Source organism: Lycium ferocissimum, chromosome 9 (genome assembly GCF_029784015.1).
Source record: "Lycium ferocissimum isolate CSIRO_LF1 chromosome 9, AGI_CSIRO_Lferr_CH_V1, whole genome shotgun sequence".
Taxonomy (NCBI): domain Eukaryota; kingdom Viridiplantae; phylum Streptophyta; class Magnoliopsida; order Solanales; family Solanaceae; genus Lycium; species Lycium ferocissimum.
In genome coordinates, this window is record NC_081350.1 from 20,174,871 (window position 1) to 20,191,760 (window position 16,890).

Here is a 16,890-nt window from a genome sequence, read left to right on the forward strand (position 1 = left end):
AAAAGAGTTCTTGTGTATATGCAAGGTAGTGAGGTACTATAGTTTGGAGCTAATTTGTTGTTCTCCGAAACAGGAAGTGTATGACTCCTTAACATTAGCTGCATAACATAAGTTGTTTGTCTTCAAGGATTTGTAGCTGAATCATATTGCATCATCAACTAGGATGCTAGGTTAACTGGTAAAATATGGAGTTTCTGTTTTCTTTCTCTGCCCTGAAATATCTTATCACCTCAAGAACTACTAGACAAAGAAAAGAAAATGTTTCTTCAACAGGAACATGTATTTTAATAATTGGTCACTTGGTTTTAAGTTCTCCATAGTCAATGCTAATTGAATACTTTAGCTTGAATAGTTAATCAGTTAATGTTCAAAGTGATTTTAATGCTTCAAGACTGCTTTCGTTTGCTATAAGGTGGCATGCCAAGAATTGAGGTCATCAGTTTGTGCTTGGTTACTAATATGATTATTTCCTGACATTATTTCCTTACCTCAAAAAAAAAAAAAAAAAAAAAAAAAAAAAAAAAAAAAGAAGAGATAAATTTGTTCCTACAATCAGGATTAGTGTGATGGAGATATTTGTGTGCTCTGCGTTTTGATGTGCAGTCAGTTGGCAATCGCGTTGGAGTTCAAGAACCCTTTTTGATGCGAATGGCTCATGGTGCTCCAGTTCGTACATCGTATAGGTCAAAGGCTGGTACCAAAGGGTTGCAGGGAAAGTTGGATAACAGATCTCTGAATGACCATATGCTTTCAGATGAGCACATGCTTCGCGTCTGTAGGAGATTCTTTGTGGCTCTTATACTGTCAAGGCTTGTGCAGGTAAATTTCTTTGAAATGAATGTCAGACACTACTGTAGCCCTCTCTCTCACCTCTTCTTCTTCATTGAATTCATAGTTGCAGTATAGAACACGCTTATTATCCTTTATTGCGAATACCTGCTGTTAGAATCAAATGTTTTAGTGGTAGAATGTTAAAAAAATATTGAAAGAGTTATGTTCTTATGTGAGATATTGTCTCGTATTGGACAATTATCATGTGAGTCATGACCCAATTAAGGGCGCACGACCGGCACCCAACATGCTTGGCGCTCCCGCGCGAGCACTTTTTCCTGTTATATCAACTGAATATAAAACGTGAGCATATCATAGAATTGCGTGAAGGCATCATATATCTGAATAAGTGTAGATTTTTAGCAAGAAGAAAGGGCTTCTTGTATTTCTGAATGAATATACAATCCATAAGAATGGGTACTTATACATGAGTTCTAAGACTAAATAAGGAAAGACAATATTACATAATCTATTCCTAATCATTTACATCAATACAATATATTCCTAAAATAAAGCTATCAATCTTAATCATCAATATCAAATCAACATCTCAATCTTAATCATTAATGCCAAATCAACACTCCCTCCAAGTTGGTGCAAAAGATGTAAGCACAACTCAACTTGAAACCATGTATGAAAATTCCGTTTGTTGAGGCCTTTAGTAAACACATCAGCTAGTTGTTTTCTCCGATGACACGTGGAATAAACTCAAGACATCACCCGTGACTTTTTCTTTGATGAAGTGTCGATCAATTTCAACGTGCTTTGTTCGGTCGTCTTTGGGCGATTTCGAGCTATGCGGTTGCTTGTGCTTGTTGTCACAATACAAGGAAAGTTTCCTTTTTTCAGACAATCTCAATTCTTGTAACTTTTGTAACCACAAAAGTTCGCAAACCTACTGAGCCGTAGCTCATGTTCGCCTCCGCACTTGATCTAGCAACTACACTTTCTTCTTTGTACTCCAAGTGACCAAGTTTCCTCCTGCGAGTGTCCACCGATACCGGATGTGAACGCCCATCATCTAAAGATCCGGCCAATCTGCGTCGGTAAAGGCTTCTATTTGGAGGTGACCATGTCTGGTAAAAGTAGACCTTTCCTGGAGCGGACTTGAAATCTGTAAAATGTGAAGAACGGCTTGGTATGAGGATCTCGAGGATCATGCGTACAAAGCGACTCGCTAGGGGTTGTTGAATAGGCTATGTCTGGTCTAGTGTGAAGAGATAAATGAAGTCTTCCAACCAGCCTCTGATATCTCTCTTTATCAAGCTTTCAACTCCGCTTTGTAGTTTGTGATTGCTTTCAATAGGTGATTCCTTTGGTTTACTTTTTATCACTACTGTTCTCCAACAAGAATCCAGAATATACTTTCTTTGAGAAAATAAAATTCCTTTTTGATCTAGCAACTTCAATTCCCAAGAAGTCTTTGCAATTTTCCTAGATCTTGATCTCTCGGAATTCACAATAACGTAACCTTTAATCGAGGTCATCTCTTCTTTGTCAACTCATCATTACTGTATCTGACATGGCATAAACTGAGAAGGTGAGTTTTACCCTTTTAAATGTCTTATAAAGAGGGTGTGATCACGCGTTGCTTTGTTGGTAACCAAAGAAGATCTCATTGCTTTACCCGCATCGAAATGTCTTATAAGAGATCCGTACAAGGCTTTCTTCGGTGCAACGTACCTTTCGCTTGACTTTGTTCGAGTAAAAGCTTGAGAGGAATCTCCATTACACCCTGTTCTTCTAAGTCTCCCCGAGGGAAAATGCATTCTTGCGCGTCAAAAGCATTTGCAAGTCCGGTCAAGATTAGGTTGCCCAAAGGTAGAAGAATTCTAATAGTATTCATTTTTGCAACGAGAACAAAATGTCTCTTGATAATCCACTCCAGTAAGTACGAGTGAATCCTTTAGCCACCAATCTTGCTTTGAACCTTTCAATGGAACCGTAATTTATGTTTTACGGTGAACCACTTTGCAACCAACCAACTTCTTGTCCCGGCGGTGATGCGGGAACAAGTTCCACAAGTCTCATTTCGTGGAGCTTTCATTTCTTCCATCATACTTGCTTGGCACTTAGAAATCTGCGAAAACTCCCCTCCAATCTGAATGTATTACATGTAAGAAATGAGCAAAAAAGAGCTCGCAGTGAGTAGGACAAAGAATTATAGGAAACAAAGTTAGATAAAGGGTGTTTAGTAAGATCCACTTTTCCGCGAAATAATAGGCAAATCCTAACTCGTTAGGAGGTATAGATAACTCGCGCGGAAGAAGAGTTCGGCAGTCGCATTTAATGGCTTCTTCGGCTTATTTCTCGTGAGATGTTATCAAATCGTGCCTATCCAAACGCTTGTGATCCCCCCCACTACGAATGCTTTCTCGATTTCACTTTTCTTATGGCAGTAGTTTTAATGATGCCACGTCAATTCTTTCTCTCCAACTTCACTTTCCTCGCGACAAGTAGTTTAAACAATAACTAGGAAAACCATCTCTTTTCTTCCTTATAATTCTCCCCACGAAGAGGTGATGGTGTATGTGTGAAATAGGGCTCGGATTCCGAAAGGTAACATCCATACTTACAAAAGAATCTCTAGAAGGAGGAGTGATAACATTTGTACCCTTTTTGTGTTGAGAATACCCAATAAAGACACGTTTAAAGAGCTCTAGGTTCAAGTTTTAGGAGTTCCTAGCGTGAACAAAGCAAACACACCCAAATATCTTTGGAGAGAACAAGATAGTCATTTTTACCCTTTAAAGCTTCTAAGGACTCACGGAAATTAAGAGTTTTAAGTGGCATTCTATTAATGAGGTAGGCGGCTACTAGAATGGCATTCCCAGAGCAAGGCTTGGCTAGTAGATTCATGGTAAAACAAAGGATCTTGCTACTTTAACAAATGCCTATTTTTCTTTTCAAATAACCCCATTTTGTGCACTAGTATAAGGACAACTAGTTTGATGGATTATATGAACTCCATAAGCTCCAAAAGTTTTATCCATGTATTACATTGTGCCATTGTCGATTCGAAATATCTTTATCTTAGCCTCCCAGTGAGTACAAATCATCTTATGAAATGACTTAAAACGGAGAAAACTTCACTTTTGGCTTTTAACGATATACCCATGTCATTCTAGTGCAACAATCGATAAAAGTAACAAACCATCGACTACCAGACAAAGAAAGTGTTTGAGTAGGACCCCGGACATCGAATGAATAGTCGAAAAGGGAATTGTGCTTTTTTATTGTCACTCAGAGGATAAGAGTTTTTAGCGTGTGCTTGGCATATTCACATGCATCACAAGACAAAGATTCAAACTCGGTTCTAGAAAATAAACCGGTATAACTTTTTTTAAAGCAAAAAAAGATGGGTGTCCCAACCGCCTATGCTAATTGTATTATTTCTCGGTTGACATCCTTATTTCCTACAAAAAAGGCACGACCGATCTCGAGTTCCATCGATCAAATATAAGCCATCATCTACAATCTGCCAATCTTCTTCCCGCGTTGTATGAAGGTCTTCAAAAACACGAATCGGAAAGAATCGACACTACAGTTTAGTTCTTTGGTGATAGCGCTAACGAATAATAGGTTAATAGGAAAATCAGGCACGTGAAGAATGGATGATAAGGTAATATGAGTACAAAGGGCGAACTGTTCCAGAGAGAAGGGGTTAGGAGAGCCATGGCTATTCGACATAATCCCGCTTTGGGACTAGGAGAGTAATTTTGAAGGCCTTTAGAAGAGCTGTCATGTGTACTATTCGCACCGAATCAATAATCCAACAATTAAGTTGAGCATTAAAAGCAATACATTTGCACATAATTGGGGCTAGCAACGCTAAAGAGTCAAGTTTGTTCGAGAAGACGGCGAAGATGTTGAACTTCATCTGAGACAAAGTCTCTCGATAGTGTCACCCATATTATCTGGATGGAAAAGGGTTAGAATAGGCCTACGACTTGGAAAAAAAAAAAAATTCCCAGAAAAAAATCGCCGAAGAGTTGATTGCCTTGCTAATCCTAATTCGGTGATCGGAAAAAAATCAAAAATTGATAGAGATAGGCTCGAGAATGTTCCGGCGACAACAGAGAAAAATAATTCAGATTTTTGTGCGGACGAAGCCATACAAAGAGAGAGAAAAACTCGACCTCTTTTGATAAAACACGGGTTTCTAGTCTTGCGTATGTAGGAGAAAACTCACCTCAAAAAGGCAGAATGGCTCGATACCATGTAGATTTTTAGCAAAAGAAAGGGCTTAACTTGTATTTTACGAATGAATATACAATCCATAAGAATGGGTACTTATACATGAGTTCTAAGACTAAATAAGGAAAGACAATATTACATAATCTATTCCTAATCATTTACATCAATACAATATATTCCTAAAATAAAGCTATCAATCTTAATCATCAATATCAAATCAACATCTCAATCTTAATCATTAATGCCAAATCAACAATAAGTTTTGACGAGAGACAGCCCAATTACAATACCAAATGTGTAGACATATACCAGAATGAGTCAATGGAGCTTCTACGGAGTGCATTACATATAAGTAGAAATAGGACATAGCCCGAAATGTAATATTAACATGGAAAATGACAAGAGAAGCCTCCAACATGACAACTGGAGTGTGAATAAAATTATATGGGGGTTCAATATTGGTAAACAAAGAATTGGGATGAGCCCGACTCTTGGAGCATGAAAGTTTTGGTATATGTATAGTATGTTCTATTCTTTCGAAAGTATACAATTCATAGGAGAAAACAAATCAGTAAAAAAGGAAAGTAGTCCCCTTGATTCTAGATAGTCCAAAAGGAAAGTAGTCCCCTTGATTCTAGATAGTCCAGAATTAAGGGATAATTCTAATCTATATCTAATTTGTACAACTATGAAACTTTCCTAAGTTATCTGACAACATTAGATCCCATCTGATCAAAATCAGATAATACAAATCAACATGACTAGTATTATACCCTCATTCAGCCCTTTGCAAGCTTCCTTCAGAAGGGGAGTCCTTGGATTGGACTGAGAAAAACCCGCGGAGTTGAGCACTGACTTCATCCAGGAGAGTGAAATAGACCATTCTTTGGTTTAGAGCGCCAGAGCCCTTCAGTGTTACAAGGATGTCAAAATTCCCAATGGGAGAGCATGTGCTCTTAGAGAAGAGAAGCACTTGAGCAAAGAAGGTTGACTTGGAAGTTGTTCAGTTGGATGATCATCCAGGCTTAACGCAAACCTATGGGCCCTACCCATAAAACACATCGATTCTCGACCGGACTCATCCTTCCATCGTTTCCTCCCCGAGTCATTCGCAAAACTCGCCGGTATTGGAGACATAATTCCCACCAATAAAAATTGAATTTATTGGAGCAAATTGGAGAAAGGGTTGACTACAACACTACCAGATTGTATTCATTATTTTACATTCGAATAATAGATATGAATTAATAGATTTCTCTTTATACCTCAGTTGTGAGAAGGTAAAATATCCGACAACATATTATATCAAATTCTTATTGTCGCCTTAATATCTAAAGGTCACATGTGTTGTGCGGTTTTGTCCTATAGAAATAATATGATTTTCCTTGTGTGAAACCAAAAAGATAAAATATCATTCTCATGTTACTTAAATTATCATCTTTCGGGGTTCCATACATTACTTTGATGATGATTAAAATATGCTTGGGTAGGGGTATTACAATGTGTCTTTTGTTTTACCTCTATAAATAGGTGTGTATTCCTAAAATCTTTTAGTCTTCAAAATATCTTTCCTATTCTCTTACTTATAGCACCTGCAAGTACTGAACTCGATGATTTGCATCTTTTTACTCCTTCAACACTTTTTTCTCTAGCTAATTGTTGATATATTATTTCTTTTTATGTATATATCTCCTCCTTTATGTGTTTGGGTTCAAGTGAATTTTATCAATTTTTGTATCTGCACTTAATTGTCTGTTGCGATGCTTGACTCCCACTGAGTCATCTCTTGCTCCTCGATGCTTGAGAAGTAGTCTTGTAATTGTCCTCCTAATTCCAAGTGTCTCATTATGGGATGAAGGAAGTGCCAGTTGTCGAGGTTTGTGATGCATTTAAGGTCGCAAGGGGTATGGTTCAGGCTTTACAAGAAAATGCTGGAAGGTTTGCTTCCATGGTCTCTGTTTTTTGTGAGAGGCTTGGTTGGCATGACCTTGAAGGATTAGTATCAAAGTTCCAAAATCGTGTCTCATTTGGAGTGAGGGCAGAGATTGTAGAGCTCACCACCATTCCATATGTTAAGGTAACTAAGTTTCTCTTCCCTTTATGTTTCTATTTATTTTGGTTAAGTTCTTTAGAACTAATGAGAAGTCACCAGGGTTCCCGAGCTCGAGCACTGTATAAAGCTGGTTTCCGAACACCTGAAGCAATTGCTGAAGCATCAGTTCCTGAGATTGTCAAAGTACTTTTTGAGTCTTCATCATGGGCTGACCAAGGTGAGTGTACGATGATTTGGGACCTCGTTGGTGGCCTGTTACTTACCTTTATGAGAATGCTTCATGTGGTGGATGGAGACTGTTACTGTCTTTGTTTATCCGTGGAGTGGTCTATCTGCCTTTGACATCCCTACATTGGAGAAGCAATGTGGAAATAGTATGCTATGATGCTTATGACTCACTGTTCATATGGTTCTGCAAGGTTTATTACATATTATAACAAGCAACAGAAGTTGAGAAATGTAATGTCACCATCATTCTTGTTGCTTCAGTATGCTTCTTCCTTCTACCGTTCCCATTTCCTCATAGCATGCCAGACTAATTTGCTCTTATTCATTTGATGTAACACTACAGTGTCCACTTTCCGTTTAAGCAAGAAACCACAGTTCAATATATTGTACTTCTGGTGGCATGCATATTTCCGCTATCCCCTTATTGCTTCTGCTGACATTCCTTCACATTTTCATTTATGCTCATCAATTCTCCAGTGATTTAAGATTCATGGGTAGCCATGCTAAATGATTGTGTATTTGTCTGTTAATTGGGAAAATTGTTTTATCAACTATGGAAGGTTTTGCGCAACGGAGGATCCAATTAGGAGTTGCGAAAAAGATAAAAAATGGTGCACGCAAGATTGTTCTTGATAAAGCTGAGGAAGCAAGGCTTGCCGCATTCTCAGCATTCAGGTCGCTTGGACTTGATGTTCCAACGCTTGCCCAGCCTGTCATATCTACTGCTGCTGGACATAATGCTCACAAAGAAGCTAGTACCTCCTCTGCAGAAGGGTCAACTAGTAGCTTTGTTAGCCGGGAGAACACGAATCAAGTCCTTCCGACATTACCCCAAGAAAGAAGTAAGGAGGTCAATATCACTATTCCTGATGCAGGAGCAGAAAATGCAAAAGGGAAAAGAGTTGCTGACAAAGAGGTATTTGATATAGAAGGATCTAATCGTAGCGGTGAAGTTAATGAAACTACTCATCATATTGATAATACAGAGACTTCCCCTTATCCAACTTTAAGAGTTAAGGGCATCGAAGGAGGTGGTACCTGTGAAAATCATAATCCTGTTGGGGAACAACACTGCAAAGGAGCTGAGATATGTAATGGAAGAGTCAAAGAAACAACAGAGAAGGGTCCTATGAATGCGACTGCTGTGGCTGGTGGATTTGATTCATTCCTGGGTCTCTGGGAAGCTGCTGGGGAGTTCTATTTTGATGTCCATTTCAGCAAAAAGTCTGCACTGAACAGCATTGCCCCATTTGAAATATATGGCATAGCCATTTGTTGGGAAGATTCTCCCGTCTATTATGTAAATCTTCCGAGGGACTTATTTTGGTCCAAAAGCAGAAAGAATAGCCAATCATCGCCCATTACCGGTGGTGATATTGGGAATGCTCTACCACCAAAGCTTCAGTGGGAGATAGCAATACAACGCTGGAATAGAATTAGTACCATAATGAGGACAAAAGATATAAAAAAGTTTACATGGAACTTAAAAGTTCAGATTCAGGTACTCAAGCATCCTACTGTTTCAATTCAGAGATCTGTTGGCTTGAGTCTTTTGGTCAAATCTCTCGGTGTGGATCTAATTGACAACAATTGCTATCTGTTGTCTCCTGTTCCCGTTCAAGATGCAATTGACTTGTGTATAGTAGCTTGGATCCTCTGGCCTGATGAGGAGAAAGGTTCTAACCCTAGTATAGAAAAGGTAACTCTAATGTCTCGTAATTATCAGCTCGAACATATTATACATTTGTTCGCATAGAAGTTTTTGCTGTTATACTGAGTGCTGCTTTTGTTTCCCTTTGTAAGGTCTATGAAACACTGTTGCTAAGTTATCAGTGAACTAGATAATCTAGCCTTTTGTTGTCCTGGAATATCCACTGCTGGATCATCATCTTATAGGTTTCAATATCTGATGATACTATTGTGATTGGTAGTGGCACATTGAACAATTGATGATTATAAGTGCATTAGTGTCTAAAACATTTCCTTTGCTGTGTTCCTGCAGGAAGTGAAGAAAAGGTTATCCATTGAGGCTGCTGCTGCCGCTAATCGAAACGGTAGATGGAAGAATCAGATGCGACAAGTTGCTCATAATGGTTGTTGTCGTCGAGTAGCACAAACACGAGCCTTGTGTTCTGTTTTATGGAAACTAGTCATTTCTGAAGGACTTGTTGAGGCACTTGGAGCAACTGAAATGCCATTGGTAAAATATATTTGCATGTGATCCATTTCTATTGCAACCCTACAATATTTTAATCCCTTCTAGAGATCATTGCGAAGGTGGATTTCATCTTTCAATCTAACTTTTGACTGATTGGGATTAAATCCTGCAAAATAGGGGAAGCGCAAGTTTTTTCTGTTGTCCTTGCAATGCGGGTGTCATAGCTATCCAACCTAGTAACTGGTCAAACGTGTAACAAGTTAATTCGTTACTGCCACATCCAGGATCTTAGAAAAGTGGAGCTGACCCCAACTTTTTGCAACTTTCTTCCGGTTGCTATGGCAGAACTGAATCCTTTGCTATAACAAAATTATTGTCCATAAAAAAGTTGATCTTTTCCAAGTATTTTAATGCTTGCCTAGCAGAAGACAAAGAATTGGATTGTCTGATGAATTCTAAATTTTATCCAAGAAATCAACTTTAGAAGAAAATTGACATATGTTATGTGTTATTCTATCATTTTTGTTCTCTATCTTAGGTGAGGCAGAATAAGCGGGCATGAGCCTTAAAGGCCAAGTACCTGTCAGTTGGAAAAAGGAAAGTAATACGTGTATCTTTGTACCTTATAGGGTGTTGCATCAAGAAATTTGCTTTCTTTAAAGTAGTATGAAGAACTGAAAAAGCATCCATTGAGGCATTGCAGATGTGTAACATCTATTGTTCACTCTCTATTTGATGGAACAATCTGTCGGAACATATATTTTTTCAGTTTCGTAGTTTTAAATAGAGTACATGCAATGACCTGAAGTATCTTTGTCTGGAAGAAGGCTTATCTCACTATTAAGAATGCTTTCACCTTCATCTCCTCCTTTGTATATTTAGATGCTACTGGTACCAGTTTGGTTCTCAAGAAAAATAGAACTGCTTCTTTTTGTAAATATCTCAAGCTTTTATACTAGAAAGTATTACAATCCCTTCATTCCTGTTTGGAGAACAATGATTCAAATATTCTCCACAGGGGCGTTTCCATTACTTGTCAAAGCCATGTCATTCTCTAGGTTCGAAGTAATTGATATCTGTGTTTATCTTGTAGGTCAATGTTCTTGCAGACATGGAGCTCTGCGGAATAGGCGTTGACATGGAAGGATGCCTACAGGCACGACAAATTCTGGGAAGAAAGCTGAAGATTCTGGAAAAGGAAGCTTACAAGTTGGCTGGCATGACTTTTTCATTGTACACAGCAGCAGAAATTGCGAATGTACTCTATGGGCATCTACAGCTTCCTATTCCAGAAGGACGTAAAAAAGGAAAACAGCACCCTAGTACCGATAAGCATTGCTTGGATTTGCTAAGGTACTTAAAGATTTTTCTGTTAATATAATCCCATTGAAGGAAGTTATTTTCTGTTTCACTTGAAACTCGGTGGCACTCAACTTTGACCTTCTCCTACTGCATGAATGTGTTTTATGCAGTTATCTATGCTCATTTATCCATCACGTACCCCATCCCAACAAAAGAAGTAAAAAGAAAGAACCTTTAGCTAGGGCCTGGTCGCATTGTTAAAGCACAAGGTTTTGCGTCATTTTGGTTTAGCTTCTTCCATAGTTAATTGTGTTGTCCACTTTATCTATGCTTCCTAAACAATCCGTCAGATCCCACCCACCCCAACAGAAGAAGTGAAGAGAACCTTTGGCCAGGGCCAGATTCACTGTCGCACCACTAGTGTTTTGGTTTGGTCTCGTATACGTGGATATTTAGTGTAGTCATAATAGACAGCCTAGACAAAGAGGAACAAACAACTGGGCCAAGGAAAGAACATAGAAACTTGTGTCTACAGAATGAACCTGTAGACTTAGTTACATTTGGTACTCTTATATTAGGTCTGGTGTTGATTGCAGTTCTTTTAGTTTGTTAGAGATTAGTATTTCAGTTGAAAATTTGGGGAACCTCTGGTGTTAGAGAACCCCTGGTTTTGTTTTCAGAGAAAGTTTTGAGTGTAGAAATATATATTGATGATTCATATGGCAGACCGCAAACAGTTCGGGTTCAGGCACAATAGTTGTTGTTTGTTCGAGCAATATGTGACGTTGTACTTCTGATGTCTGGTAGTTAGATGAGAAGTACAATCTGCTCCAACTAGAAAACTAAAGCTGGTGGCCTTTTCAACAAATCCATTATGTAATTTTCTTGCTTTCTAGAGCATCAATGTTTCCGTTAGCTTGTTCACTTTGATTATTAATGGGTACGCATGTTCATTGCTCTGTTCTGAATTCCATGGTGTCTTCCTGATTGCTGACATGTTATAAACAAAAAGCTCGATACACTATGGTGGGTTTTCATTGGATAATTCCTACTTTTTGGTGTCTTCCTGTTCTATTCTCTGGTAATTCCTACTTTTTGGTGATCATATTTAGCTATATTGTAGGATATGCAGTAGGTATTGCATATCTATGTAACTTTTATTTTACTGTTTCTGTTTTGACCTTTTACATCTCTGGATTGACGTTGTTCCCCTTTTATTCAGGAATGAACATCCAATAGTTCCTATAATTAAAGAGCACCGCACCCTAGCAAAACTCTTGAATTGTACATTGGGGTCAATTTGCTCACTTGCTAGACTATCTATGAGGACACAGAGGTACACACTGCATGGTCATTGGCTCCAGACGTCAACAGCAACAGGGCGACTGTCAATGGAGGAACCAAATCTTCAGGTTCCTTTTTATTCCATTATTTCATTGTTATTACTGTGTCATCCTCTCAAAGATAATATAACCTATGTTTGGTTAATTTTTATTTTTTATTTTTTTTATCTAGTGTGTTGAACATATGGTTGACTTCAAAATGAATAACGAGGATAAAGACATTTGTCCGCTAGATGTCAATAATTATAAGATCAATGCGCGTGATTTTTTTGTATCTACTCAGGTATCTCTTGGGTAATCTTAAGTTACTTTTTATGCGAAATTCTCTTTTCGGATGGTTTCAGTTAAATGTTTTATTTGCTCTTTTGCAGGAGAATTGGTTACTGTTAACAGCAGATTATTCCCAGATAGAACTAAGATTGATGGCTCATTTCTCTAAAGATTCCTCGTTGATCGAGCTGCTTAGTGAACCCCAAGGTGATGTCTTCACCATGATTGCTGCAAAATGGACAGGTAAAACAGAGTCTATTGTGAGTCAAGGGGAGCGAGATCAAACTAAAAGATTGGTTTACGGCATTCTTTATGGAATGGGAGCTAAGAGCCTTGCAGAACAAATCGATTGTAGTTCAGATGAAGCAGCTGAAAGAATAGAAAGCTTTAAAAGATCCTTTCCTGGTGTTGCTTCCTGGCTACAGGAAGCAGTTACATCCTGCCGTGAGAAAGGGTAAGATCAATTTAGTAAAAGTTAGTTTCACCATTTTTTAATAATTAGTTTTCTGCTTATAGTTTCTTTATTTCTTCTATTTCATTATGATGTATTAGATGCAGATAAAATATTTTTTGGTTTGAAGTACTTGAAACTGATTTGATCCTCCTAAAATCAAGCCACTATAGGTTTTTGTTTGATGTTTACTACGTGATCTTTCCTCCCTCTTTTTCGTGTTAAGCTTGTATAGATCTAGTTAGTGGTGGTAATATCACTCCATGTTGCCTTGTGCCTGCCCAGCAATCACAGAAACCCTCGTTCCGTCCTTGTTCATGCCTGCCGACTGCCGCAGTATCTGATTCCTATACGTCAACTGGGGGATCTTCTCATTTTAGGAATCTTTTTATGGATTATTGTATTCATCTTTTAGATTTTATATTATGCCTCTTATTCTTATTCTCTCTCCGTCTCTCCATTTCATTCTCTTTATTTATTTCTATCTCTCCCTCTTTCTCTATCGTATCTCTTTATTATATATCTTTTCTTCCATCTCTTAAATCTTCCTATTGCCTTTTCTCCTTATAGCCTTCTGGTCGTACATCATGCACTCGAGTCATTACACCTAGAAGTCATTACATCATGCGCTCGAGTCATTACCCCTAGGAGTAATGTTACGATTCCTTCGTTGATAGATGTTGACATGACTTTTCTCAGTTCGGGCTGGAAATCGGAAGATCATGTCATGTCTACCATATTATACATGTTGTGTTGTTTTATAAAACATTGCTGGTGGTTGCTAGGCCTCATATGTTGCACACAGATTGTTGATGGCCATGTTTATCCGCTTAAAACTGAAAATGAGTGGCTTTGCAACTGTTCCTTCTTTTAATAGCTTGAGCTTCGTTCTTTCCAAGTTACTCATATTTTGTAGTTGGTGCAGTCACACGTTATTAATTTTCGTTACATGTACAACCTGTTGTATTGGTATTTTCTTGAATAGTTTTCCTCCTTGCTTTTGTGATGCAGTTATATAGAGACCCTCAAGGGACGAAAGCGTTTCTTGGCAAAAATAAATTTCGGAGACAGTAAGGAAAAGTCCAAAGCTCAGAGGCAAGCTGTGAATTCTATCTGCCAGGTAGTTTTGCTTTCTTTTCCGCTCCTTCCACCATCCTTCCTTTCTTCAATCAATTACCTTCTTTATTTCCCCATTTATCATTGCCTTTTTGTCTCTATGCCTAAAATTAGGGGTCAGCTGCAGACATTATCAAGATTGCTATGACAAGCATCCACTCTGTGCTTGATAATTTTGAGAAGTCTCCATCCCATTCTGCGGTTCATGAAAAGTTTCATGTGCTTAAAGGACGTTGTCGGATCATTTTACAGGTAGTTTTCGAGTATGCTCTTCCTGAACAGAAAATCTTTCACTTGGTTCTTCATCTGTTTTCAATTATGACACTGACTATTCACACCTCCAATTAGTCCGTTTATGGTACTTTCAGAAAGCACTTGTTTGTCTTTAAAGAATGGAGAAGATAAAGCAGTCCGCATTCTTTTACAGTAACAGCTTATGTTGTGGTTCAATTGCTCATAGTCATTACTCTCTGTTCCTATTTATGTTTCTTCATTTTGGGATGTCCGAGAATGTTTAACACACCTGTATGAGTTTTATTACAATGAGAATCTCAAAAGTTCAAGAGTTCAAGAGTTCAAATTGGAATTAAAATATATATATACTTATTTGATCGTTTCAACTAAATGATTTCAATTATTATACTGATACAGTTCTAGTTAATTGGTAAACTTGCGTGCTTGTCAAATGTATCACAATAATGCGACAGGAGGAACAATTTTCAATATTGTTACGAACTATTCTTTGTTTCTATTCTTTGTTTATACTGTTTGGATGATTCTATGAGAAATTTCATGTATTCTTGTTATGGAAGTGCTTAGAGTCTCTAGTGGGAGGGCAGAAATGTCTATATCTCATCTCCCTCTTAGTTCGTGAAGCTATTTGCTTACATTTGCATTTGAGTTTGTTTGGTTAGATATTGATCACTTACTTTGGACATTGCTAAGGTTCACGATGAATTAGTACTTGAGGCTGATCCTTCTGTTGCAAAGGAAGCTGGATTGTTGTTGCAGACGAGCATGGAAAACGCTGTTTCTCTTCTTGGTAAGGGGTCATAGCAAACTAAATAAATGCCCGTCCGGATCTTAAGTTCTAGTTTATCTGAGGTTTGTCAATTGGAGGATTATCTTGGGGATGCTGTGGAAGATCCCCTGATTGGCTTAACCTAAGTTAAACCTTTTGGTGGACTAAATGATCTTATGTTGTTCTTTATTGTACTTTTTCCCTCTGGTAGAATTGATATTCTTCTTGAAATTTGTGCTTATAGTAGTTCCTACGGTTTTGTCTGTCAGTCCCACTGCATGTGAAACTGAAGATTGGGAGCACATGGGGATCGTTGGAGCCTTTCTAGGTCAGAGAATGAATAGGTTTAAATGTGGACATTTGTTGGTAAAGTTTAAAACTATCAGTTGCTTCATGCTGTTCGAACAGTATCAACAGCAGTTATTTTCAGGTAACCTGAAAATTCTCGGGTGTCTTTATTGTTAATACACTATATGCTATCTTCATGGCATTTTAATTTTGACTATTATCTTTATTTTGGTGAAGCAGTTTCCTCTCAAACTGGACAGTCTTTATCTAACAGACCAAACAATGATGTTCACATGGCATGCAACGGTATAATTTCATGTGGATTAGCTTCTCGTCAAGGTTATAATGCACTCTTTGTTGGCGTGTTTCATAATCTCACAACTTCTGTACAAGAAAAGGATCTGATTGATGGATCAGGTTACTTGAAGGAAATGGGAAGGACAGAGGAAGGGACTTTTCACTTTATTGAACAAAATCTGCCTTGTTGGTGCTCTGATAATTTTTTTAAACTATGATATGAAGTAATATTGTGATGAGGGAGCTGAGAACCAAGGCCGCTTTTCAATATTTTGAGAGCATGAGATGTCAAGACTGCTGATGAGATTTTCCTTATTGTCTCCTGAGCATGCTGCTTCACCGTGTTGTAAGCCGACAAGTAACTTAGAGGGCAATGTGCTCAGAGAAACTCAGAGAAAGCGGATGCTTCATAGTGAAGTGTAATATTGTAAGTGTCAATTAATGGCAGGGTAATACATATCCAGAGAACCAAGGAGTTGTCCAAGTGGCGGAAGACTTGTAGGTGCTGAATGCTTGATTCTTAAGTTTCAAATCCTAGTGGAGCCATATTCGTTATTCAAGCTTGTGTTGGCCCTGGGCTACGAATCTTGTGGTGTGTCTCATGCTCTTTAGTCGGGCAATGAAGGGTTCCAATGCATTTATTGGTCCCCTAAAGCCCAAAAAACAAGGGAAAAAGAAAATTTCCGGGGAAGCAATGAGCATGGGATAAATACTTTTCCATTGTCTAAGCCCTCAAAGTTTAGTCGACGCGGATCTCCAGGAACATTTCGGGTTTCTATGAATTGCCATGCGAGGATATTGAATGTCTTCTGGTGCATTTTCTGCTGTATATTCCCTGACATCTGTTGCATGTGGAATTGGTTAATGATGTTTGAGAAAGTTAAATTGCTGTATTTTTGGCTCTCTTATGGAGGAACAGCCTGGGCCATGGAAGATCCACATCCTGTCACATTGTTAGCAGAGGGTAGAGACAAAACAATCTCAGGGGGTTGGGATCTGAAGGCATGCAGCTGTGTTAGCAACTTTCCTGGCAGTCAAATTTGGAAATATAGAGCACACCCGAAAGGCTGTTCTCATTGCTTGGAAGACCTCATTGGAAGTTACTGTGATACGCGACAACTAGAGACAATCAGAGGAGTTTTGATGGTAAGTCGAATCCAGAATAACTGAAGTCTATTTTTGCTTTAATCCAGATTGCTGATGTTTCTGTACTTAGCAGAGATTGAATAGTGTCAACCAAGAGGTTGGTGGGAGAACTCAAAGAGAAAATAAGAGTTACAAGTTGTTCTTGAAACCATTGAACTAATACAAATAGAAAACACTGTTGGCTTCAGA

General features: G+C 38.3%; 1 protein-coding gene across 2 annotated transcripts in view; it reads left to right on the forward strand.

Moving 5' to 3' along the window:
• Positions 1-16,890, forward strand: part of LOC132029834 (helicase and polymerase-containing protein TEBICHI) — a 30,556-nt gene extending 13,666 nt beyond the window's left edge. Inside the window, exons 14-27 of one of the 2 annotated variants that reach the window (XR_009407948.1) lie at positions 604-819; positions 6,887-7,105; positions 7,181-7,298; positions 7,870-9,008; positions 9,312-9,509; positions 10,561-10,820; positions 11,992-12,181; positions 12,285-12,395; positions 12,484-12,836; positions 13,845-13,953; positions 14,064-14,201; positions 14,895-14,991; positions 15,240-15,400; positions 15,499-16,890. Coding sequence is in view for 1 of the 2 variants with exons in the window: in XM_059419215.1 (XP_059275198.1) it covers positions 604-819; positions 6,887-7,105; positions 7,181-7,298; positions 7,870-9,008; positions 9,312-9,509; positions 10,561-10,820; positions 11,992-12,181; positions 12,285-12,395; positions 12,484-12,836; positions 13,845-13,953; positions 14,064-14,201; positions 14,895-14,991; positions 15,240-15,298 (3,207 nt within the window). In the remaining variant the exon portion in view is untranslated. The remainder of the gene's footprint in view (positions 1-603; positions 820-6,886; positions 7,106-7,180; positions 7,299-7,869; positions 9,009-9,311; positions 9,510-10,560; positions 10,821-11,991; positions 12,182-12,284; positions 12,396-12,483; positions 12,837-13,844; positions 13,954-14,063; positions 14,202-14,894; positions 14,992-15,239; positions 15,401-15,498) is intronic. The other variant, XM_059419215.1, reaches the window with a different exon arrangement.